The sequence below is a fragment of the Syngnathus floridae genome, chromosome 10, assembly GCF_059516105.1.
Source record: "Syngnathus floridae isolate MCC-2025c chromosome 10, RoL_Sflo_1.0, whole genome shotgun sequence".
In the NCBI taxonomy this organism is placed as follows: Eukaryota; Metazoa; Chordata; class Actinopteri; order Syngnathiformes; family Syngnathidae; genus Syngnathus; species Syngnathus floridae.
The window spans coordinates 14262347-14287936 of record NC_142422.1 but is presented as its reverse complement, the minus strand read 5'-3'; the positions used below and the strand labels follow the sequence as shown (position 1 = coordinate 14287936).

The 25590-nt window shown below is 51.1% G+C and overlaps 2 protein-coding genes across 6 annotated transcripts in view; one reads left to right on the top strand and one right to left on the bottom strand.

The window, feature by feature from the left end:
* Positions 1 to 21734, top strand: part of dcst2 (DC-STAMP domain containing 2) — a 24670-nt gene extending 2936 nt beyond the window's left edge. For 3 of the 5 annotated variants that reach the window (XM_088386872.1, XM_088386871.1, XM_088386873.1), the window contains 14 exons: positions 13033 to 13307; positions 13538 to 13708; positions 13800 to 13901; positions 13997 to 14191; positions 14679 to 14744; positions 14813 to 15026; positions 15164 to 15321; positions 15591 to 15755; positions 20006 to 20173; positions 20237 to 20337; positions 20424 to 20557; positions 20865 to 20962; positions 21091 to 21184; positions 21554 to 21734. In XM_088386872.1, the coding sequence (XP_088242998.1) occupies positions 13033 to 13307; positions 13538 to 13708; positions 13800 to 13901; positions 13997 to 14191; positions 14679 to 14744; positions 14813 to 15026; positions 15164 to 15321; positions 15591 to 15755; positions 20006 to 20173; positions 20237 to 20337; positions 20424 to 20557; positions 20865 to 20962; positions 21091 to 21184; positions 21554 to 21596 (1984 nt within the window). In that variant the 3' untranslated portion in view covers positions 21597 to 21734. The remainder of the gene's footprint in view (positions 1 to 13032; positions 13308 to 13537; positions 13709 to 13799; positions 13902 to 13996; positions 14192 to 14678; positions 14745 to 14812; positions 15027 to 15163; positions 15322 to 15590; positions 15756 to 20005; positions 20174 to 20236; positions 20338 to 20423; positions 20558 to 20864; positions 20963 to 21090; positions 21185 to 21553) is intronic. The other 2 variants (XM_088386874.1, XM_088386875.1) reach the window with 2 other exon arrangements.
* plin6 (perilipin 6) lies at positions 21408 to 25590 on the bottom strand. The gene is made up of 8 exons (XM_088386882.1): positions 25414 to 25590; positions 24653 to 24695; positions 24365 to 24563; positions 24163 to 24245; positions 23537 to 23762; positions 23283 to 23464; positions 22904 to 23170; positions 21408 to 22610 (listed from the first exon to the last, which is right to left on the bottom strand). The coding sequence occupies exons 1-8, from the start codon at positions 25416 to 25418 to the stop codon at positions 22227 to 22229; spliced, it is 1389 nt and encodes a 462-aa protein (XP_088243008.1). The 5' UTR covers positions 25419 to 25590; the 3' UTR covers positions 21408 to 22226.

Below are 25590 nucleotides of genomic sequence, written 5' to 3'. Positions count from 1 at the left end.
CACCTCTTTCTCTCCTCTCCTCAGCAACAGTTCAGCCATGCCCACAACGTCAAGTGGACGACCCCCTGGTCCCTTCAGGGTTTTTGTTGTCTCTCGGAGAGTGGGTGGATCTTTGTCTATGTAGATCTCCTTGAACACAGTGTGAGGTATGACTGTGACGTCAGCGCCGGTGTCAATCTGCCAAACTGCACCTGCCTGTCACTAACGTCTATGTCAACCAACCATGGATCACCTTGCTCTGCTGACACGCGACTTACGCGTACTACGGATAGGTCAGGGACCTAGTGCTTCGTCGTGGCGGACAAGGGTGCGGTGACGATTGTATTCAAATAGCTGGGGTTAATAAAGAGATCCCCGAGGGGAAGTGAGGCCTCCTCAAAAAATATCCGGTGGTAACAGTTCCTCCTCTGAGAGATCAGACCGCTAAAATATCCAAAATGAACCAAATTGGGGGGAGAGTGTGTGTGTGCGCAGAGGATCCTCATGAGTGGGTGTGTATATCAGTGTGTGTGAGTGAGATGTGTGTTCTATGGAAGAAATCAGTAATGGAGAATGTTTAGGAGGCTTTTGAGCGATAATAGGGAAATTGAGAAGTGGACAATGGTGTGTTTAAGTTGGTTAGAGAAACTATCCTACAAACTCGATCTCTATTACTTATCCTAATTAAATTCAATAAAGATCGGTCCGACTATTCCCTCTGGATTTTTACGTCATCATTTGGCTCTCCCCCTTTTTCCTGTTGTCTAGCTTAAATATGTTTCTCAGTCTGCTTCTCTTTATTGCCCCTCTTGGCAAGTCTCACTCCCCCCTTTTTCTCTTCCTAAAAATCCTGCCTGTCACACCATCCAGCACCTCTCCCTAGAATGGGCAGTTTTTAATGTAATTTACGTCATTGCTGTCCAGATCTTCTATCCTCAATCTCCCTTGCTGTCAATCCCTGTTAAAATGCCAAAATGCCCCTCTTCCTCTTGACTGAATCCACTTTAGTCCAAATGTCCTATTCTAAAATGTATCTAACTCAACTTCTACTTCTTAAGCCTGATGAGCCAAAATATCAGATCTCGCTCTTGTTTCTTATCGTTTTAGCCTATTTGTTTTATCCAAATCTGTTCAATCTCTGACTATGATGCTTTTATCTGTAGCTCTACGCATTATTCAATTTTTTATCAAATCTCCTCAGTTCTGTCAAACTCAGTGCACAATGAAGCTCCTGTCCACCTTGACCCAAGCTCCACCCAGTTTGGTAATGCCACAGCAAGGAGTGTGATTTGGCCGTCGGACACTTCCAACACCCCTGCGTCCCAGAGGCCACACAGAGTGTCTTCCATGCCTTGGTCCGCCTCTTTCGGCCAACGATACTGAGGCCGTTTGATAGGCTGCGTCTCATCCATTTGGAGATCAATAGGGGCCACCGAATGACAAAACCCGACATCAAATGGACCCTGGGACCACAGTGTGTTGGGCAAGGCCGCCAGCATTACTTCAGCGTCCTCATGATCAGTTAACTCCCTACCGTGTGTGCGGGACACCAACATCATCTCCAGCAATCCTGTGTCTGTGTTGTTTAATTTGGTATGCATTCTGAGACTCAGACCAGTACAAATTAGGAATGTGAGTTTTCCGCCAATCTGTCTGTTGCAACAACTGCTTGACCATTGAGCCCAATTGTCTGGCCTCGTGTCCTGGGGCAAGAGCCAGCGAAATGTGTGGCACCCCTTTCTCTGTCATTTTGAACCACTGCATTTGTTCATATGTCAATTCAGTTGCCGCTGCGACTCCCTCTTTACCAATCAAAATGGATGATCCCACATGTGCCCTTCAATTTCTCCAAACAAATCATCACTTTTTCGGTCATAATATAGACTGCAATGCAAAGGATCAACAGGTGGGTGGTATGGCGCCAGCGAGCAGATCCAGGGCTTCCACAGTAGGTAGGTCGAGAACACACCGCCACCAGCAGGGGTCTCTGGCTCCAGCCTGGCCCAGTAGATGGTTGCAGTTTCTGCTTCTGCCGGTAGGGGCGCCATCAGCCACTGACCATGTTGTTGTAGCTGCTGTGAGCACTGGATGCTGATGCCATCTGGAAATTGAATAATCACTCCCTCTGGCCCACACAGAATTCTGGCTTGAACGGCTGACAGCAAGTCCCTTCCCATCAAATTGATCGGAGTGTCTGTGGAATGGATGTATTTGTGCCACAGTCTACACCCTGTCCGGGTGATCACAGTTTCAAGTGGTTTGGTGAAAGGCAGAGTACGTGGTTGTTCCGAGAAGCCGACTAAAGTTGTTGTTTTCTTTGACAGTGAGGATACAGGAAGGGCAGTGTTTATTGATGAATAAGTTGCTCCTGTGTCCACCAGCATCTCCACAGGTTTTTCCTTCCACTGTCACATGAAGCATTGGCTCCGCCGGGCCACTGCTTTCCTGGCTCCCCGGGCAGCCCTATTCAAATTGTCCACACCAGAGATCATCATGTTGGTAGTACTGACCTCCGTGCGTTTGTGGGCAGGTGGCTCCGCGCGGTCGATACTGTGGGCATTCTTTTGCCCAGTGGTAGGTTTCGCCGCAGATGAAACATGCGTTTGTTGAATGGGGCTTGTATGTTGCCCTCCCCGGGTAAGCAGGTGCACTCCCTCCCCGGCCTCTGTATCCGCCCCGGAACTGGCCCCTTCCGCGCCCCACCACCTGAAGAGCCTGTGACATTTGCATTTCCTTTTTCTGTGATTTAGACTGTAATTTCAACAACTGTTTAGATAATGCGTCTGTCTCGTTTTCAACTTTAGCTTGTGACTCAGTGAACATTCTGCAGTGATGCAAAAGATGACGTTTAAATCGTTCTTCGGCACAAACCAGAATGTCAGGATCTGACATTAGCTTCTTCTTCACATCTGGCGGAAGTCCATCCACCAGCGCCGTTCGGAAGAGCACCTCTTCCTCGTGCGTGAGAGCCGGATGGCGATCTGTGGCTTCAATCCAACTCTCCACACATGTTACATAATGTTGTGCAGGTGACATTTTCACATCATAAGGAAACATAGTGGGGGCCAGATCGGTGGGTTGTGGGAAAGTCAATTTAATGTTTTCAAACAGGGGCGCTGCTACTTGTGGCAAGGGCACCTCCCTCCCCAGTCTCGCTGTGCCTGCTGCTTCCTCAATTGCCTGCAATTGCACTAGGGAGCATGCTCCTGACAACATCTGGCGCATGTCACCGAGTGTACAGCTCTGCCCACTCATCAGAGCCAAAAATTTGTTTAGCCACACCTTGCCTCCTCTGTGAAGTGGGGGCATCTTTTCCATCATCGCGGTCACACCACGGAGCACCATGGGCTCGTAGTGCTGACCGCCCGATGTGGTCACCAGCGGACACATCACACGCCAACAAGAAAGCGTTCGTCGTCCTCCTGTCATGGACAGCCTTAGCAGACTTGCACACGCGGCGGTAATGTCCCTTCATGCCACATGAATGGCATGTTACGTCATTTGCGGGGCACTCTCGCGGTGAGTGGGACTGTGAGCTTCCACATTTGTAGCACTGGATCCCTCTCCCCCTCTCCTGTTGCACGCTCTGTGCCCTAGCCTGGCTGTTAGCATTTTTGGGCACTCTGAAATTTGACCTATTGCCGCTCTTACTCACTCGGTCTACAAATTTGTTTCTTTGGGCTCTCGAAGAGCAGACTGTTGCCGTTTCACCTCTTCACTCTGTCTTGCCATGATTGTAGCACTCTCTAGCGTCAGCTTAGGATCCAGCTGCATTCGTTCTGACAACTTGGCATCCAACAGCCCTACAACAAGTCTATCTCTAATTAACTCGTCATGTAGCTGCCCGTAATTGCAATGTTCAGCCAGCGCATAAAGAGAAGTTAGAACAGAGTCCACCGTTTGTGGCTGTCTCTACCAGACATTCCACACTACCACGCCACATCTACAGGATTTCTGACACCATGTCGTGTTATCAAAGATACCAGTGAGTTTAACTGTAGTTTGATGTGACGAGAGCCACTTTATTAACTTCCAACCTCATGCTCTGCAATCCTTCCACCCCCTGTCCCCAGTCTCTGACGTTATCTTTCCGTGCCCCCTCTGGGGATTTCAACATAATAGCACCACAGCATCCCCTGCCATAAGGCTGGAGAACCTTTTTTCGTAGCCTCCGTAAAGTATCTTTTCAAAGCCATTTTGTTCATCTAAAGCAGGGATCACCAACACGGTGCCCGCGGGCACCAGGTCGCCCGTGAGGACCGCATGAGTCGCCCGCAGGACTGTTCTAAAATTAGCTCAAATAGCGGCACTTGTCAGTGAGCTGCATCTCATTTATTTTACAGTCAAACCTCGGTTTTCGAATGTCCTGGTTCTCAAACAAATCGGAATTAAAAAAAAAAAGAAGCAAGATTTTTTTGCTTCGGTTGTTGAACAAAATTCGGAGGTCGAACCTTGCGAGATGAGCCGAGAGGACCCTAGAAAACCGGACCGCGCGGCCCGGATGCCGACTGACTCCGTTGTTATTGTATTTTCATTACTTGAGGATTGTATTAACTCCTAATCATGCCTCCAAAGAAAGCAAGTGGGAGCAGTAAAGCCACCCTATAAGACACTCTTAAAGCAATGCGACAGTGAGCGCCCGGTGCGCTGCGGTTGAGCGATCGGACCAAATTAAGCTCCCTGCGCACTGAGGTCCACTTAAATTTTGGAAAGTACATCAGGACTTTAAAAATATTTTCTAAATTTTAGCAACGGCTCTGTCACAATAATGCGACCAGCGCGGTGTAGTTGCGTGGTCGGCGACGCGCTACTGTTGCGTGTTCGGTGGTGCGCTGCAGTTGCGCGATTGGACAAATATGCGCAAATTAAAAAATGCTTAAAAAAGGCAGGGTTTTATGTCTTGAAATGGATAACATTTTTTTCCATTATTTGTAATGTAGATTCGCAATTCGAGTTGAAGAGGTGGGTCTTGAGATGGCGTTTGAAGAGGGAGTCAGCGTTACAAATGGTCAGAGGGAGAGAGTTCCAGAGAGTGGGGGCAACAATGGCAAAGGCTCTATCCCCAATGGTCCAGTATTTGGTCGAGGTGGTGGGGGTGAGAAGGTTGACGTCAGCAGTGCGGAGTCGGCGGGTGGGGGTATGGCGGTGCAGGAGGCAGACATTTAGGGGGCTTAGGTTGTTTAGGGCCTTGTATGTGGTGAAAAGGACCTTGAAATGTATGCGCTGTTTTATGGGAAGCCAGTGACGTTGACGGAGGACAGGGGTGATGTGCTGTCTGAAGGGTGAGCGGGTGAGGTCGGGTGAGGGCTTTGAGGGTGAGGGTCGGACGGCAGACTTTTGAACATATTGTAGTTTTTGAAGGACAGTTACATACAGGATGCTATTGCAGTAGTCCAGTTTGGAGGTGATAAATGCATGATAATATGTCTCTGCCACAGTGGTGGAAAGAGATGGTCGAAGGCGTGCAATGTTTCGTAAGTGAAAGAAGGATGTTTTGGTAACGTGGTTGATGTGTGGTTTGAAGGAGAGTGTGGGGTCCATATAAATTCCAAGGTTTCTGACTAGGAGGGAGGGAGTGACAGAGTGGCTGTCAATACAGAGTGTGAAGTTCTGGTAGGTGGAGAGGCTGGATTTAGGACCAAAGATGATGATCTCTGTTTTGTTACTGTATAGATTGAAAAAGTTTTGAGTCATCCAGTCTTTGATGTCTGTGAGGCAGCAAGTAAGGGTGGAGAGGATGGCAGGGAAGATGGTTTTAGTGGTGATGTAGAGTTGTGTATTGTTGGCGTAACAGTGGAATTTGAGACCTTGGCGGCGGATGATGTTCCAATGGGAAGCATGTACAGAATGAAAAGAATGAGGCCCAGAACTGATCCATGTGCAACAGGAGTGGTGTGGTATTTATGTTGGTTGATGGTGATGTTGTGACATCTGGCAGACAGGTAGGATTTGAACCAGGAGAGGGCGGTGTTGGTGATGCCAATGGATTCTAGGCGGTTGAGAAGAATGGAGTGGTTTACTGTGTCAAAGGCAGCACTGAGGTCAAGGAGGAGGAGGATGGTGAGAGAGCCAGAGTCAGAGGAAAGCAAGAGATCATTTGTGACTTTGAGTAGGGCCATTTCAGTGCTGTGGCGTGTACGGAAACCAGACTGGAATGTTTTATACAGGTTATTTGAGAGGAGGTAGGTCTTGAGTTGAGTTGCGACAGCGCTTTCCAGTAGTTATGACAGAAATGTGAGATTAGAGATGGGTCTGTAGTTGTTGGGGTCCTCAGGGTCAAGCCCGTTTTTTTTGAGGAGAGGAGTGATGGCTGGAAGCTTAAGAGGTGAGGGGACTGTGCCAGAGGTGAGGGAGGAATCGATGATGTCTGTGTGGGGCAATGGGGGTGAGGCAGTCTCTGACGAGTTGAGATGGCATGGGGTCCAGGGGGGAGGTAGACGATTTTATGGTGGACAGTATTTTGGAGAGGTCAGCAAAGGTTATAGGGGGAAAAGTTGATAGCCAGGGGACAGAAGATGAAAAGAATGTGGGTTCAGGTTGTGGGGTGGTGGAGGGGAAGGATGCGTGCTCGTGGTAGATGTTTTCCGTCCTTCCGTCTCCTTCCGCTTATCAGGGGTCGGGTCGCGGGGGCAGCAGCTTTAGGAGGGACTCCCAGACTTCCCTCTCCCCAGCCACTTCATCCAGCTTTTCTCGGGGTATCCCAAGGCGTTCCCAGGCCAGCTGAGAGACATAGTCTCTCCAGCGCGTCCTGGGTCGTCCCCGGGATTTCCTACCGGTGGGACTTGCCCGGAACACCTCCCCCAGGGAGCCGTCCAGGAGGCATCCGGATGAGATGCCCGAGCCACCTCATCTGGCTCCTCTCTACTCCGAGTCTCTCCCCGATGACCGAGCTTCTCACCCTATCTCTAAGGGAGAGCCCGGATATCCTGCGGAGAAAACTCATTTCGGCCACTTAGATGTTTTCTATTTTAGAATTGAAAAATGACAAGAGCGTGTCATATTTCTCTGGGGTGAATGATGATGAAGTGTTGTCATGGGGTTTGAGGAGTTTATTTATGGTTGAAAACAGGGAACGTGGGTTTGAAGGACCAAAGTGGATGATACCAGAGTAGTAAGATGAGCGGGCTTTGTTAAGGGCTGATTTATAATGATGCATGAGGTCTTTGTAAGTGAGGGCATGGACCGTGAGGCCAGTTTTCTTGCATAATCGTTCTAGCTGTCGGAGTTGTTTCTTAAGTTTATGGAGTTCTGGGTTGAACCAGGGTGCTGAGTGAGTAAGAGTGACTGTTTTTGGTTTTCAGAGGAGCCACTGTGTTGAGGGAGGTAGACAGAATGTTGCTGTAAGTGTTGACGAGGTCCGTGGGGGTTGGGTTTCAGGGGGGGTGAGGCTGGAAAGTGTGTGCAGGTGGATAGTGTCTGGGCAGATGGACTTGAGGTTGCGAAAGATGATTGTGCAGTTTTGTTTTAGTTCGGGGATGAGGGTGTCAATGTCAAATAAGATGGCTAGCTGGTCAGATATGGTGAGGTCGGAGCTAGAAATGCTGTGGATGTGGAGGCCAGTGGAGCAGACCAGGTCTAGGGTGTGTCCGTGCTTGTGGGTAGTGAAAGTGATGCAGGCACGTGCACTCATGGGAGGCAGGTGAGGCAGTGCCTCACCTTGCCACCAGGGGCGGTAAAGGGCTCAACATGGTTTCCTCAGCTGTCACCACGAGTTGTTAAAAAATGAATAATATAATAAAACATAATATAATATCTGTCCTGTGGTCTATGCTTTTAATGCAATTTTGGTGTGTTTCCTATACATTTGGATCATTTTCATAGTCAAAATAGCTGTATTTCTTGTTCAAATAACAACGGGAGACGAGAATCATGGAGGCTGAGACAGTGACAGGTAGTGCCTCTCAGGGCACGTGCTTGCAGTCAGCGGGAAAATACGGGCTTTGAGGCAGCCAGTACCTTTGCCTCAAAGGTGGGGGGCGATAGTGAGCCTGCGGCTAATAGTTCACAAGTCGTGAATCACGACACGAGTAAATGCGAGAGTAAATTAAGAAAAAAAAAAGAAAAGAAAAACAACCAACAACATTCGGTGCTAACACGTTGCTATTTGGCTTTATTTTCCCTGAAAATGGAGGATATAATCTGACTCTGAGTCAGTGCCTCACCAACCCCAACCCTCACCGCATGTCACTAAGGTGATGTGTTGAGTGAATGTTTAAAGTCTGTGGAATCGATGTGCAGGTTGAAATCACCAAGAAGATGATGAAACTGAGAAAAGTGCAGTGATGAATTCTGAGAGGTCAGATAAGAAAGATGGGTTTGGTTTGGGGGGGGCGGTAAATAATAACAGTGATGAGGGGTTTATGTCCTGGAAGTTTAAAACCCAGATGCTCGAATGATGGGGCAGAGGGGTGGGACAGTGCACGGGGTTTGAGGTTTTGATTGAAAATAGCTGCGATGCCATCCCCTCAGTGTGTGGGATGTCCAAATAAGAGTATCCTGTAGGGGTGGTTTGATTGAGTGAGAAATAGTCCAGGGGTTCTTGCCATGTTTCGTTTAGGCAGAGCATTTACATCCATTTGATGGACGATGAGATTATTTTAATATTTCCAAATATACGAGATGAGCGCTTCCATTTTTCTCGTTCCGAAAATTTTCCGATTTCGCAAAATTCGAGAATTTTTCCCCATTCATTCTTAATGGCAGATTCGACATTTCACATTTACGTCATTCCACTTTCAAATTCACATCATTCGGCACATTCAAACCACATTCGGAATGGTTCTCGACATTCCCAAAATTGCCAAATTCAAAAAATTTCACGTTTTCACGTTTAAATTTTCGACAAAATTTCACGAAATTTCGTTTTTCACCTCTAATTTCTGCATTTTTCAACCGATTCAACCCATTCCAACTTTCAACTGTTCATCTTTTGCCTGCCTATTCCACAACCTCTCACCTACCAAAAATTCAAAATTTTGAAATTCAACCAAATTCTCCCAAATTTCATTTTTCTACTCTAACTTCTACGTTTTTCAACCGATTCAACCCATTCCAACTTTCAACTGTTCATCTTTTTTCTACCTATTCCACAACTTCCAACTTAGAAAAATTCCAAATTTTTAAATTTGGAATTCAACCAAATTCTCCAAAATTTTGTTTTTCTACTCTAATTTCTACATTTTTCAACCGATTCAAATCATTCCAACTTTCAACTGATGATCTTAGATCTTCCAACTCACAAAAATTTCCAAATTTGAAATTCAACCAAATTCTCAAAAAAGTGTTTATCTACTCTAATTTCTACATTTTTCAACCATTTCAACCCATTCCAACTTTCAACTCTTCATCTTTTTCCTACCTATTCCCCAAATTCCCACTTACCATAAATTCCACATTTTCAGATTTGAAATTCAACCAAATTCTCCAAAATTCCGAAATTCCACCAAATCTCCAAAATTCTGTTTTTCACCTCTGTTTTCTACATTTCTCAAGTAATTCAACTCGTTTCAACATCATTCGCCAGCATTCCCCAAGAAGTCATAGTCTTCGCCTTCACACGCAATTTCTCCAGGAATTGCATTGTCTAGTGCAGTGGTTCCCAAACTTTTTCAGGCTAGCGCCCCCTTGGCTCCCCAGTGAATTCCTAGCGCCCCCCCCCCCCCCCCCCCCGTCGACTGACTCGTCCTACCGCACATGTTGTGTACAAATCGTCGTCCACCCCCCCCCACCGTCGACTGACTCGTCCTACCGCACATGTTGTGTACAAATCGTCGTCCACCCACTCCCCCCCTCCCCCCCCGTCGACTGACTCGTCCTACTGCACGTGTCGTCAAGCAAACGTTCGAACTTCTGACTTCGACTTCAGACTGCCGACCCCCTACCGCCCCCTTCAACTTCTGACTTCGGACTGCTGCCCCCCTACCGCCCCCTTTGTCCTCACCACCCCTCTACCGCCCATTTCGTCCTCACCGCCCCCCCAGATCTTTCCACCGCCCCCAGGGGGGCGGTACCGCCCACTTTGGGAACCACTGGTCTAGTTTTATATACTTTTCCTCTTACAGTATTTTAATGTAAGCCATACATACCTATTTCACCCCTATTGTGCTTCTACCTTTGGGTAAAGAGACCAGTTCAAATGTTTCATTTTGTTGGAGTGATTGGATCTCTTCTTTTATTGCTTGCATCCATTTGGTTGCCTCATCAGACTCAGGGCTTCACTGTAGGTTTGGGGAATTCCACATATGGCTATAAGTTACATAATCGTATTTTGGAGTCTGCTTTTCCTTTTTTGGATAGCGGTGCTGCTCAGTGCTTAATTAGTCTTGTTCTGGCGTTGCACTTCTGCCTCATTATGCTGTGATGCATCTGTGTTAATCCATCTCTTGTTCTCAGTTAAGTCTCTGTTATCTTCACTGTGTGATGTATCCTCACAAACCCTAGTTTCAGTGGTTGTACACCTGATGTTCATGGTTTCTGAATCACAGTCGCCTATTGTGTTTGACTGTCAACGCTGATGTTTTTGATAAGTTTCACTAGCCTGTGTTTTGATACTTTTTCTGTCTGTGAGTTGTAGACCAGATATGCTGGGCTATTCCTACTATACCCAACAAATATCCCTTTCTCACCTATAGCATCTAGTTTCAGGGGTGTCAAACTAATTTTTTTCGCGGGCCGCATTGTAGTCATAGCTTCTTTCAGAGGGCCATTATGACTGTCAACCCAAATAAATGTATGAGCACCTCATATTATATACAGTAAAAGCTACAAAACAAATTGACAAATAACTCTAACAAATAATATTATTGAAAGTGAAGACAATTTGCAATTCTAGTAATGACACAACTTTGATGCACAATTTGTCTTCGTGGGCCACATAAAATAATGAAGCGGGCCGTATCTGGCCCCCGGGATCATCAATGTCCCAAAATTCCATGCCATGTTTTGATATCACAAGATAACATCACAATATCTTTTGTCGTTATGTCACTGATTGACTCATCAAAACATTATTCATTTGGATTTGCTGTGCTCACGTAGTATCGTCGTTCATGTTCCTCAATGCTGAAGACTGTTCCATCCTTGGTCAGAGGTTTGTTTCGTCCTTCTTCAAATGTCACTATGGCTCCATGACACGCAGCTGATTTTACAGAGATGATGCTTTGTGGGTACGTTGGTATGTATAAGGCTTTCTTCAACGTGAAACCAACGCATCTTCCTTTCTTGTCCTGAAGGAATATCTCCTCAATGCTACGTTGTTTACCCTGGTTCCATCAGTCCATGTCGTGCTTTGCTGGGTTGAAAGTATCATCGAATGTTGTGAATTAGTTTTCTTCATTTATGAATTAATCCCTTTCTTTTGATGTCGTCTGGAAGGTGTTTTAGATTGATCTCGAAGACAAATGTCTTTTACGCCTCGTGGTCCTCCTGTTTTTCTACTGTTTGTTTTCAGAATCAGAATTTATTGACCAAGTTTGTGCATGTCAAACAGGGAATTTGACTCTGGTTGATCTCAGTCTCTGTACAACATTTAAGTGACTGACAACATTTAGGTAACTAACAACATTTAGGTGACGAGAACAGGATGTTATTGCACAGTGATGACTCTGAGTCTCTATCTATGAGTGGTGAGTTCATCAGAGGGACAGCCTGGGGGAAGAAGCTGTGTCTGTGTTTGCTGGTTTTGGCGTACAGCGCTCTGTAACGCCGTCCGGAGGGGAGGAGTTTGAACAAACTGTGTCCTGGGTGAGAAGGGTCTGCGGAGATGTTACTTGCATTTTTCCCAGTCCTGGACAGGTACAAGTCTTGGATAGAAGGGAGGTTGGTCCCGATTATCTTTTCCGCAGACCTGATTGTCCGTTGCAGTCTGTGCTTGTCTTGTTTGGTGGCCGATCCAAACCAGACAGTGATGGAGGTGCAGAGGATAGACTGAATGATGTCAGTGTAGAAGGTTTTCACCAGCTCCTGTGGCAGGTTGAACTTCCTGAGCTGTCTCGGAAAGTACAACCTCTGCTGGGCCTTCTTCCCGACAGAGTCTATGTTGCCGGTCCATTTCAGGTCCCAGGGGGATTGTGGATCCCAGGAACTTGAAGGTGTCTGTGGTGGGAATAGCATTACTGAGGATGGTGAGGGGTGGAAGTGGCGAAGGGTCTCTCCTAAAGTCCACTGTCATCTTCACAGTCTTGAGTGGGTTCAGCTCCAGGTGGCTTTGGCTGCACCAGTGGACAAACCGCTCCGCCTCCTGTCTGTATGCAGTCTCGTCACCGTCCCGGATCAGTCCGATGAGAGTGGTGTTGTCCGCATACTTCAGGAGCTTCAGAGAAGAGTCGCTCGAAGAGCAATCGTTGGGGTAGAAAGGGAAGAGCAGTGGGGAGAGTATACACCCCTGGGGGGCGCCGGTGCTGGTGGTCCAGCTGTTGGATGTGATGGTCCCCAGCCTCACATGCTGTCTCCTGTTGGTCAGGAAGCTGGTGATCCACTGACAGGTGGAGGCAGGCACCGCGAAGTGGGTGAGCTTCTGGTGAAGGATATTGGGAGTGATGGTGTTGAATGCTGAGCTGAAGTCCACAAACAGGATCCTGGTGTACGACCCTGGGGTTTCTAGTTGGCGCAGGATGTAGTGCAGTCCCATGTTGACTGCATCATCCACTGAGGCAAACCGGCAGGGGGTCGAGCAGGGGGCCTGTGATGTCCTTCAGGTGGCTCAACACGAGCCTCTCAAAGGATTTCATGACCAAATATGTCAGGGCAATGGGTCTGTAATCATTCAATAATGTGATGGCAGGCTTCTTAGCCACCGGTACGATGATGGAGCTTTTGAAGCACGAGGGCACCTCACACAGCTTCAGGGAACGGTTGAAGATCCGTGTAAAGGTGGGTGCCAGCTGTTCAGCACAGACTTTCAGGCAGGAGGGGGACACGCCGTCTGGGCCTGGTGCCTTCCTGACCTTCTGTCCCCGGAGCATCTGACATACCTCCTCCTCGCGGATCTGAAGTACTATTACGAAGCTTTGAGGAGACAGAGAAATTTGACACTAACATTTTTTCCCGCCAAAGGCCTCCATCCCTATCGTCGATGTCTTCGCCCGGGTTGCGGCAGCGCAGGAAGTTGCGAGGCGAGCTGCATGCGGCGGGGCGGAGCCTGCTGGCCTTCGGAGTGGGGCTGGTGCTGGCCTCCTGCTACGGCGCCACGGCGCTCTTCCTGGAAGGTGCGCCGCTGTGGACGTGTGTGTACGGCACGCTGGGCGTGGCCGGCGCCGCCGCCTTTGGAATGGGGATGTCCGTGCGCGTGCGCGCCACTGTCGGCCTCATGCTGCCGTTGCTCTGCTCAGGTCCGTCGCCTGACCGCCGTGTGTGTGTGTGAGTGTGTGTGTGTGTGTGTGTGTGTGTGTGTGTGTGTGTGTGTGTGTGCGCGCGCATGTGTGTGTGTGTGTGTGTGTGTGTGTGTGTGTGTGTGTGTGTGTGTGTGTGTGTGTGTGTGTGTGTGTGTGTGTGTGTGTGTGTGTGTGAGTCTATATGTGTGAGTGCACTTTGGTGATTGTGTGTGTGTTCGTGTGTGTAGCTCATGGGCGAAACTTCTTGCTGCTGGCAAGCACATCAGTACTGGTGTCGGGCCCGGTGGCCAACACAATGGAAAATTCGGAGCGAGCCGCTGCCAGCCTGATTTGCGCCGCCGAGTTGGCGGCTAATCAGACGCAACAGTTAATGAGGAATGCAGCTACGCCCCTTATGGGTAAGACACCCACTTCCTTCCAACATCACAGCCTAGCATAGCAACAGCTCAGAGAGAACAAAGCCTTTCCTATGTGTGCGTGGCCTCGCAGGTGCACTGGAGCATATCCGCCATATCGGCAGGAACGCCGCCACCATGTCCACCAGAGTCAACAAACTGATTCGCTCGCTGAGTGACGGCGTCCGCCAAATTGGTGAGAGCGCCACCATTTGCCCGTGTCATTGTGTTGCACTTGTGTGTGAGAGAGAGGAAGCGGAGTGTCTTCAGGTTGAGTCTTGGTCCTCCTAGCTCGCACCCTGAAGAATATTCTTCATTTCCTGGTGGACATCGGAGACGTGTGCAACGCCAAACTGGGTTTGCCGTACAGGAAGTGTCGTGCCACCTTCATGCGAGCCCAAACCGATTGCATCCGTCAGCTGGGCGACTTTAAGTTCATGTGCAACATCATCAGCGGCTTCATGCACCTCTGCGATGTGGCCAAAGGTACGTTTTCTCATTGAGCATCTCCCCAAATCCCTTTTGTGCATTTGTCAAAGGAGAGGAGGCGGTGCACGGGCTAAAGCATGGCTTACCGTGGTGTGGCGTAACGTAATGGAACGTAACATGGCATAACATGGCATAACATGGCATAACATGGCATAACATGGCATAACATGGCATAACATGGCATGGCATGGCATGGCATGGCATGGCATGGCATGGCATGGCATGGCATGGCATGGCATGGCATCACATCACATCACATCACATCACATCACATCACAACACAACAACAGAACACAACACAACACAACACAACACAACATAGCATTCCAAAGTCCCCCATAACATTGCTGGATCCGAGCAAAGGTTATCGCGGCACAGAAAGGGAGCTCGCTATCGGGACAGAAAAGAGCCCAAGGCAGAAGGCAACGGGTGTGAAACAATTTGTTCCGGTCTCATCGTGTGCCCCTGCTTGGATGTCTTTTAGTCACCACGCTGTTCTGCAGTGTCCCAAAGTACGTCTCCAGCCAACTCAAGCAGCACCTGACCGAGCGTAAGTCCAGCAGCCGCCCTTTGAGGGCGTTTCCCAGCCCTGCCACTGACTCCCCCTCACATATTTAGCCGCCATGGCCGCCTTCCACCAAATGCAAAGCCAATTCGACTTTGACTTGTCGGTGTCGGCGGACTTCAAGGCGGACGTCAACGTGAGCCGCTCGCTGCACGAGACGGCTCAGGATATCCTGGACCAGCTGACCCGGGAACTCAAGGTCTTTGCCAAGCTCAGAGGACCGCTGGTGTGGGCGGGGCTTGTGTTCCTCACCTGCTCCCTGATCAGGTGACCCAGCCCTTTGCTGTGCAAGCCACACCCACAGTTTTGTGAAAACTGTGTTTGTGTAAATGTCTATATTTTTGTGCATGTCTGTGCGTGCGTGTGAAGACAGTAGCTAGCAGTTGCTATACGTGTGTGCGCAGGGCAGTGTGGTACCAGCACAGGTACTTGACAAGCTTGAATTTCGACAACGTTTACATCAGCGCTCAGTTAGTAGAATTGGACCGTCGAGTGAGCTCAGCGGGTGGGGCCTCCATCCTGCCAATAACACGCAGAGAGGCACAGTTCTACATTAGGCCACGTGAGTAGACATCATTCAAGTCAGCCATGTCACACAACCATCACTTCCGCCGTCACTTCCGCCGTCACTTCCGCCGTCACTTCCGCCTGTTGCTTCCACCTGTCGCTTCCGCCTGTCGCTTCCGCTTGTCGCTAACGTGCGTCACTTCCGCCCATCGCTTCCGCCCATCGCTTCCGCCCGTCGCTTCTGCCCATCGCTTCCGCCTGTCGCTTCTATGTGTCGCTTCCACCCATCGCTTCCGCCCGTCAATTCCGCTCATTTTGTTTCAGTGTCGCTGCGGCTGACAAGCAGCGAGTATCGAGCGGTGCTGCTGGGTGTGGCCTGGGTGTTAAGGCACACGCTGATGTCGGCGGTTCTTGTGGCTCTAGACTTCTTAGTGTTCTGGCTACTGGATCAGGTCAACCAGCAGGTCCGGGGCGGCGTGGTGGCCCGAGGTGAGGACGGTAACATGTTACGCTAACAAAACCATTTTTCAGTTGCCATCATGACGCTAACTACGATATTGCTAACTACGGTCTTGGGGTCCCTGCATGCTCCGATTGTTGCATATAGGAAATAGGAGGAACCTGACGTTTGCAGAGACCCAATGACTTCAAGGGGAATGAGCAGAAAGGCAAACTTGCAATTCACTCATGCACTCGGGTCCAAGAGTGGTCTGTTTTTGGGCCACGTTGCTAAGTGAGCATGTCAAACGCAAAGCAAAGCGAGTCTTTTCTTGAGAAGGCCTGAGCTGACGTGGACATTCTCTGTTCTTGTTGCTCTAATGTGAGATCAAAGAGATTTGGGGGAGGACTTGAAGACTGGCATTCCGAGAGAATCTTGAGGTGGCTGCTCAGACTTCAGACTTCAGAAACTTTATTATCCTCCTGAGGCAATTTGTTTTGCAACAGCAGAACGACACAGAAAGTCACCATTCATTTAAAAACATCACACAAGATGGGCAGGAGCTGCGTTCAATTACACAATCATAACGTTGTGCAGTAAAATTTAATTAATTAATTAATTAATACATAAATGGATAGATGGATGCATACATGCATACATGCATACATATGCATGCATACATACATGCATACATATGCATGCATACATACATACATATACATACATACATACATACATACATACATACATGCATACATACGTACTACATACATATTACATACATACGTACGTGCGTACGGGTTAGGGTTAGGTCCCCCTTTCCATGGGCTCACCACCTGTGGGAGGGGCCAAAGGGGTCGGGTGCATCCCCGGCTGCAGAAGCTGGCTCTTGGGACATGGACTGTCACCTCTCTGGCTGGAAAGGAGCCCGAACTGGTGTGTGTGAGGCAGAAAAGTTCCGACTAGATATAGTCGGACTTGCCTCCACACACAGCTGGGCGCCTGTACATTGGGGTTCACCCCGATGAACGAGAGGGTAGCCTCTCTCCGCCTTCGGGTGGGGGGACGGGTCCTGACTGTTGTTTGTGTCTATGCACCAAACAGCAACTCACCCTTTTTGGGGTCCCTGGAGGAAGAGCTGGAGAGCGCTCCTTCTGGGGACTCCATTGTTCTACTGGGTGACTTTAATGCTCACGTGGCAGTGACAGTGACACCTGGAAGGGCGTGATTGGGAGGAACGCCCGCCCCGATCTGAACCCAACCGGTGTTCTATTATTGGACTTCTGTGCTCGACACGGATTTTCTATAATGAACACCATGTTCAAGCATAAGGGTGTCCATGTGTGCACTTGGCACCAGGACACCCTAGGCCGTAGTTCGATGATCGACTTTGTAGTCGTGTCGTTAGATTTGCGGCCGCATGTTTTGGACACTCGGGCAAAGAGAGGGGCAGAGCTGTAAACTGATCACCACCTGGTTGTGGATTGGCTCCGATGGTGGGGGAAGAGGCCGGTCCGACCTGGCAGACCCAACCGCTCTGTGAGGGTCTGCTGGGAATGTCTGGCAGAATCCCCTGTCAGGAAGAGCTTCAACTCCCACCTCCGGCAGAGCTTTTCCCACGTCCCGGGGGAGGCAAGGGACATTGAGTCTGAGTGGACCATGTTCCGCGCTTCCATTGTTGAGGCGGCCGACCGGAATTGTGGCCGTAAGGTCGTTGGTGCCTGTCGTGGCGGCAATCCCCGAACCAGCTGGTGGACACCGGCGGTAAGGGATGCTGTCAAGCTGAAGAAGGAGTCCTATCGGGCCGTTTTGGCCTGCGGGACTCCGGAGGCAGCTGACAGGAACGCGGCTTCGGCGGTTGCTGAGGCAAAAACCCGGGCGTGGTAGGAGTTTGGTGAAGCCATGGAGAATGACTTCCAGACGGCTTCGAAGAAATTCTGGTCCACCATCCGGCGTCTCAGGAGGGGGAAGCAGTGCAACGTCAACACTGTTTACAGTGGGGATGGCATACTCCTGACCTCGACTCGGGACGTGAATCGGTGGGGAGAATACTTCGAAGACCTCCTCAATTCCACCTACACGCCTTCCATTGAGGAAGCAGGGCCTGGAGATTCTGAGGCGGACTCTCCAATCTCTGGGGTCGAAGTCACTGGGGTAGTTACAAAACTCCTCGGTGGCAAGGCCCCGGGGGTGGATGAGATCCGCCCGGAGTTCTTAAAGGCTCTGGATGTTGTGGGGCTGTCATGGCTGACACGCCTCTACCACATTGCGTGGACATCGAGGACAGTGACTCTGGATTGGCAGACTGGGGTGGTGGTTCCCCTCTTTAAGAAGGGGGACTGGAGGGTGTGTTCCAAGTACAAGGGAATCACATTCCCCAGCCTCCCTGGTAAGGTCTATTCAGGGGTGCTGGAGAGGAGGGTCCGTCGGGTGGTCGAACCTCGGATTCTAGAGGAGCAGTGTGGCTTTCGTCCTGCCCGTGGAACAGTGGACCGGCTCTCCACCCTCGGCAGGATCCTCGAGGGTGCATGGGAGTTCGCCCAACCAGTCCACGTGTGTTTTGTGGACTTGGAGAAGGCGTTCGACCGTGTCCCTCGGGAGGTTCTGTGGAGGGTGCTTCGGGAGTACGGGGTGCCGAGCCAACTGATAAGGGCGGTTCGGTCCCTGTATCACCGATGCCAGAGTTTGGTCCGCATTTCCGGCAGTAAATCAGATTTGTTCCCAGTGAGGGTTGGACTCCGCCAAGGCTGACCTTTGTCACCGATTCTGTTTATAATTTTTATGGACAGAATTTCTAGGCGTAGCCGAGGCATTGAGGGGGTCCAGTTTGGGGACCTCAGCATTGCGTCTCTGCTTTTTGCAGATGACGTGGTGCTGTTGGCTTCTTCAGGCCGTGATCTCCAGCTCTCACTGGAGCGGTTCGCAGCCAAGTGGGAAGCGGTCAAGGATGAGGGTCAGCAACTCCAAATCCGAGTCCATGGTCCTTGGTCGGAAAAGGGTGGAATGCCCTCTTCGGATCGGAGATGAGATCCTGTCCCAAGTGGAGGAGTTCAAGTATCTTGGAGTCTTGTTCACGAATGAGGGGACGATGGAGCGCGAGATCGACAGGCGGATCGGTGCAGCGTCGGCAGTAATGCGGACTCTGTACCGGTCCGTCGTGGTGAAGAGAGAGCTGAGCCAAAAGGCAAAGCTCTCAATTTACCGGTCGATTTACACTCCAACCCTCACCTATGGTCACGAGCTATGGGTCGTGACCGAAAGAACGAGATCCCGGATACAAGCGGCCAAAATGAGTTTTCTCTGCAGGATGTCCGGGCTCTCCCTTAGAGAGAGGGTGAGAAGCTCGGTCATCCGGGAGAGACTCGGAGTAGAGTCGCTACTCCTCCACGTTGAGAGGAGCCAGATGAGGTGGCTCGGGCATCTCATCAGGATGCCTCCTGGACACCTCCCTGGGGAGGTGTTCCGGGCATGTCCCACCGGTAGGAGACCCCGGGGACGACCGGGGACGACCCAGGACGCGCTGGAGAGACTATGTCTCTCAGCTGGCCTGGGAACGCCTTGGGATCCCCCGGGATGAGCTGGATGAAGTGACTGGGGAGAGGGAACTCTGGGAGTCCCTCCTGAAGCTGCTGCCCCCGCGACCCGACCCCAGATAAGCGGAAGATGGATGGATGGATTTCACTTATAAGTTGCTCTTGATTATAAGTCGCACCCCGGGCCAAACTACGAAAATATAGTCCAGAAAAAATGGTAATAGAAAACAGAAAACTGGACGGAGAAAAAAATAACCCTCAAACAGATCATAAAAGTATCTCTGCAGCACCTGGAGGGATATATTACACTTTTCTACACTCTTTGAGAGTCCAAATACACAAGAAAATGAATATAAAAGCAAAAAAGGATTTTGCATTATATGCTAAAATTATTTCATGACTAGGGGGGACGTCAGAGCAACTGGCTGAAAGTCATTTAGCGTTTTCTGAGTTCTAGTCTTGGGAACTGGATCTATAATTGAGTCATTCCAGAGGGATCCTACAGAGCTGGAGATTTTCTCTAAAAAAAAGAAAAAGACACCCGCCACCTCTCCTGCACAGCTCCTCAAAGGTTTGCCCCAATATTGTCTGGCCCCGAGTTTTTTTATTTGCCTGACAATAGAGATGACTGGTGAGACCAAAATCCAATGGAAGCAGGCACCTGCCAACTAACGCTCGTTGTGCTCGTTGGGGCCAGCGGCTGGCGGCCGGGAAACTTGTGTCGAGCTCTGACCTCAGGATGATTGATTGTTGATGTGGGCCTGCAGCTCCGGTGATGGTGTTGGTCCAGGTGGATGGCTCGGGCTTCGTGGCCGATGTCATGCGTGACTTGACGGCGTCCTTCAACATGCTGCAGGCGGGTAACGTCACGGTCATCAGCGGCAAGTGCCTGCCGGCGCCGGCGGAACCAGATCGCTCTGCCTGCTTCATCTTAGGTAGGCCGCTGGCGTCGGTGGAAGTGGTCTCCGGCAACTCGAGCCGCTCGGATCTGCTCACAGGCTTCCTGTTGGGCGCAGCCCTCGTGGTGACACTCGCCGGGGGGATAGTGCGGCGATCACGACGCCTTATCTGCGCTTACTTCCACCCCGACACAGAGAAGGTAAATGTGCACGTCAAAAGACATGTCATTTGACACCCGACGGACCGGATGTCCGCTGACCTTCCATTGACCTCCTGCTCTGCCAGGCGCGCGTCCACTTCTTGCACCAGCATATCCTGGACGAGCGGCGGGCAACGGCGAGAGCCCTGGTCAGGGCGGCAGCCAGGACGCGAGCGAGAAGGCCTGAGCCGTGCGGCCGTCTCCAGGGCCTCTTGCGACGGTGCGTCTTTGTTCAGACGGGAGGTTTAGGCTGAGCTGCAGTGGGGGAAATTATCTTTTTTATTGTGCAATGAAGGCCCCACCCGAAGCCTTTATTATAGGCGTGGGCAATTCCAGTTCTCGAGCGGAATTGCCCACCCCTGCTTTATAGCATGACCGTATAACAAACCCAAAGTGCATTGGCTCTTCCACTAAGGTCCCACGCAGGCGTCCTCTCTCAAAAATTTGGCAGCAGCGCTTTGATGAAGCCAATCCACACCTGTCTTGCGTGACGATGTCAATCAAGTGTCAATCCATGTGTCTGCCAGGCTGCCAGGGGGCATAGCTTACCTGTCTCAAATGTGCGTGGCCTGCGGTGAGAGGTCGGGCTTTGCACCGTTCGTCTGCGACGTCTCGCAATGTCCAGGTAGGACAAACTCCAAAGTTGCTGTCCCGCGGAGCGGCCGACATCCACAACTAGCCTACACGCACTATTTGCAAAAGTCTCCGACGTTGGTTACGAGGGAATTTTGAATGTAGCTTTTATGTTTGCAGGCCTGTTTTGTAAGGCGTGCTTCAAGAGCATGGGAAGGGTGTGTGACGTGTGCGTGCGACCGGCCAGCTTCTGGGAAGATAGCCAGGAGGAGCTGTGAGTGAGCAACAAAACAGCAGAACAAGAAACCAGCAAAATATAGCAACAAATGCCAAACGCTCAAACATGGATTGCATGAGAAAAAAGCGAAAAAGAAAAAAAAATCAAAAACCCAAAGTGGAAATGCTGAGAAGGCTTTAAACGTTCTCCTGTTGTGTGTGTGTGTGTGTGTGTGTGTGTGTGTGTGTGTGGTGCGTGTGTGCGTGTGTGTGTGTGTGTGTGTGTGTGTGTGTGTCTGTGTGTGTGTGTGTGTGTGTGTGTGTGTGTGTGTGTGTGTGTGTGTGTGTGTGTGTGTGTGTGTGTGTGTGTGTGTGTGTGTGTGTGTGTGTGTGTGTGTGTGTGTGGGTTGGCATGCGCATGGATCAGCGACTCGAGCGAGGACGAGCGGAGGGACGCCCTCCGGACGTGAACTCCCATCGCCGAACTGTCAACCTGTACACAAAGCTTTTTCTAAGGGAGCGGAGGGTGATGACGTCTGATTTTGCATCGGCTTGTGCAAACAACAAATGAAAAGAACGTTCCAATGCAAATAAATTATTTGACGCGTGAGCTGCGTGAAAATCAAACAGGCCCAAAAGGCGGTTCAAAGAAACACGGCAGCAACACGACTGTCTAAATGGACCTCAAGAGGGGTGAATCAGCCTTCAAATATGCTTCCAGCACATTTCAGACATTGCTGAAAGCTGATTGGTTGGAGCAGTCCCACGATGAAGGTATGACAAGCTTTATTGGGGGATGTTGCGGACACAGAAACACTACAAATAATCAGCAATAGCGGCTGTCACAGTGATTCCTGGTGGCTTAGCTGTTAGCAAGGCAAGTGCGTGCATCAGACTTGAAGGAAGCCTGACACGGCCAGGCAAACACGCACACACCAACACAACGGGGCTCTTTGAAAGATCCGCAAGTGTGTAGCAGGCGTTAGCGGCACCGACGTCAGGCGCTACGGGCGTTCAAGCGAGAGCAGAGGGAAGCACGGTTGCCACGGTTACTTTGGTTACTTTGGGGGGGGGGGGCGTGTAGCGACGGGGACAACCCATCAGTCGCTGGCACTGTTGATGGCCTCTTCCGCCGAGTTGGGGTTGAGGTACTCAAAGGCCTTTTGGCTCTGCGACACAAACTGCTTGAGCGGCGTGAGGATGAGCTCAGCGGCGGAGGGGCGGCGGGTAGCGCCATCGGAAGGCATTGAGGAACCATCTGCCTCCGGCTCCTGCTTCAGGCTGGAGCGCCGACCGGAAGCAGTAGGGGGGTCGGGGCCCGGGCTACGGGCAGCCCTGGAATAGAGACTCTTGCGCCGGCGAGGACGACCGTCCATGGCCTTCAGGAACAGGCTATTGGCCGAGCTGCGGCGGGACGAGCTGTCCGCACGCAAGTCCTCCTGGTTCAGGAAGTCTTCCACCTCCTTGTCGGACGGTCGCTGGAGCTGATGCACCACACATATGGGAAACACGGCCTCGCTTATCAAGAGGAACCCAGCAACACGCAACACCTGGGAACATGCCTCCAGCGTGACAACAAAATCAGCCCAGATATTCTGAAAACATGCAGCCGTGTGTCACAAATGAGATGATCCAACGCATCTGAAAGTGTGCTTCTCAAGTCAGCACTTGAGAAGATGCCGCCCACATGCCCCTTTGAACATGCACCGTTCAAAGATCGTGCCGAGACCCGTTTGAAAGGCGTCAGCTCCGATTGGCCAGGACAAAGCAGACTCACCAAGTCGTACAGTGGTGTGGCGTTGATGACAAGTTGCAGGAGGATCTTGGAGAGCTCCTGAAGGTCCCCCAGGAGACGGCGCACCTGAAGCGGGAGCTCTCGGACTTGCCGCACCGGGCGCAGCTCCGCCAGCGCGACGGCCTGCTTCCGAACGTGACCCAGGCTCGTTTCCCGCAGGCTCTCGGCCCGGTATACCAGCGCCACCAGCAAGCTCCGCAGGTTCCGCAGCAGCTCCCCCAACAGATCTAGGATGGCCGCCAGCCCCACCTGCAGTGAACAAAATGGTGGGATTCCCGTCCATGTCAGAGCGTGTTCACAGAGAAAATTCAAGTCATAAGTTGCGATCAAAGTCCAGCGTTGTCCTCAGCTTGCCACATACGGTTCGGACGGTGTCCCCCAGGGCTCCGGTGGCGTCCTCCAGCTGTTCTCCGACCTTGACCATGCGGTGGTAAAGCTGCAGACTGATACTGAGAAGGAGGCTGCGCACGCGGGTCCACGGGCCGGGCTCATCGCTGTCATCTTCGTCCTCGTACTCCTGAACCCGCATCTCCCACTCACGACCTCAAGACGGCACACGTCACAAAGCACCGTTACGACCTCCACTCGCCACAAAAGTGGGAGCTTGCTACTCACGCAACGTGGGCGGCAGTGGCATGTAGTAGGCAGCGGCACTCTCCAGGCGGCTGAGCACGTCATCCAAACCTGACGAGGCGGCGCGTCCCACCTGCGAGTCCTGTAACTGCCTCACCGCCGCCCGGGCGGTGTGAGACAGGCGCTCCATCTGCTCCAGCCCATCCAGCATCCACAGCTGCATGTCGTCCAGCGTTAGGAAGAAGGCATCCTTCAGGTGACCCACCACCTGGATGGGGACGCGCCACATGTTACATAATCACATGACAAAGCAGACCGTCATAGGGCAACAGCCATTATGCGACGGCATCTGTTTCCCGTGTCATTTAGCCAAATCGTTTTTCATGTCGTTGATGACGAAACAACATGGCCGCTGGACAAATGTGCGCCTCGTGCAGCCAAACTCCCAAGGGGACGGCTGCCTGAATCTCTGCTAGGCTCCAATTTCAACAATCACTTGCACGGCATGAGGGCTGAGTTCTTTTTGGAACAGGCCTAGAGGGTGTTGGCCACTGTCGTTCAGCCCCAATCCAAGCGACGGCATGCCCCTCCCTTTCGGATGATTCTCTAAGCCCCAATCACAACGGAGGCGCTTTCTCAATCACAAGAAGAGGAAACAAGATGGCAACCTCATCGGTGGAGCGGTTCAGGACGGGAAATTTCCTCTCCAGCTGATCCAGACCTACCAAAGCAAAGCTGTTGGCCGCCTCGACTGCGGGGCAGAAAAAGACACACATGACATAGCATGGGACGGCCATGCCACATTGGCCAAGTATCGGCGGCATGGCTAGCGGCGGCATTGTTGGTTGTTGGCGGCGGCGGCGTACGCACTCTGAGGCCAGAGGGTCTGCACCAGGGGCGTGGCGCCGCTCAAGGCCACCACGGAGGCATTCCGGACACCTGCCTCCGCCGCGTTGCCCACCAATCCCAGTAGAGGGTAGCGACCTTTGACCTCCGAGTATGCAGAAGTCACCGAGCTCAGCGCCGAACGAACCAGAGGAAGGTGCGAGAGCCTCAGCACCACACTCATCTAGACATGAAATCCACAGAGATTTGAGAAACACGTTTGACACATGGCACGTGACGTGTGGCACGTGACACATAGTAGGCCCACCTCACCTCGTGATTGTGACGAACAGACATGTCGTCTCTTTCCCCAAATCTGAAGGCACAAAGAGAGAAAGGAAGTCAGTGCATTTGATTTGGCCAAAACACTCAAGTCAAGCGCTACCGATTTTTGCAGAAGCCTACAGGCTTGTCAGCGGGAGGCCCCAAGTTCTGCGGTGGCGGCGGCATGAGGCAGTCAGCTGCTCTCGCGCACAACTCTAATGTTCCGCCGCCAAACCAGCGTGGAAATCGCCCTCTTTGGTGAAGGCATGTACGCTCGGCCGTACACAAACGGGCTTTTCAAGCACTCTGACAACTTCCATAGGCTTTTGTGTGAAATGGAGGGAGCTCAGTGTGCCCATGGCGGATGACGCTATCCGAGCTGTCTTACTGCTGGCGTTGCCTCCTTAGTGGGCTTTTAGCTAAGCTACCTTGGACTACAGAAGAAGGCAACGCCATCAACTCTGATTTGTTTGTCCACAAGCAGCTCGCCAATCTGCTCTCGACTGCAGCACAGGAGCCAATCGGGCTTCAACTATCAGGCTTTTCGAAATAAATCCATCATTCAATCAAAGTTCAGACGACCACCCAACACTATTTGGGAAATTTAAAAGTATTTGCTTTCCAGTGAGTTGTAGCTGAGCCCTGCTAACTTTGGGCTAGACGCTAGAGGCTGCGTAGACCCTGGACAGATCTCGCAAGGAGACGGCTGAGCAGAAAAGGAAAAGTCCCATAGCCTCGCTGCTCACAGGGCAAAAAAGCCACGTACTTACCCCATGAGCAAGGCACAGCTGCTGAAGATGAAGAGCAGAGGTGGCTGAGCCAGCGAGCCAGCACTTGTGAGAGCGGCGGTGGGCGGGACGGCGGGTTTTCAGGAGGAGGCGTGATGTGACGGCCTCACGGGCAGGCCGGATGAATGACCACCTTTCTTGACTTTTGCAACTCCACAT

Bases quoted from the DNA above. Each gene is read 5' to 3' on its own strand.
- plin6 (XM_088386882.1), bottom strand. The intron at 23,171-23,282 runs GTATGTGGCAAG...TGTTCACTGCAG, and splicing joins TGGGGGACACCGTCCGAACC to GTGGGGCTGGCGGCCATCCT. The intron at 22,611-22,903 runs GTGAGTCTGCTT...GTGGTGCATCAG, and splicing joins CCACACCACTGTACGACTTG to CTCCAGCGACCGTCCGACAA.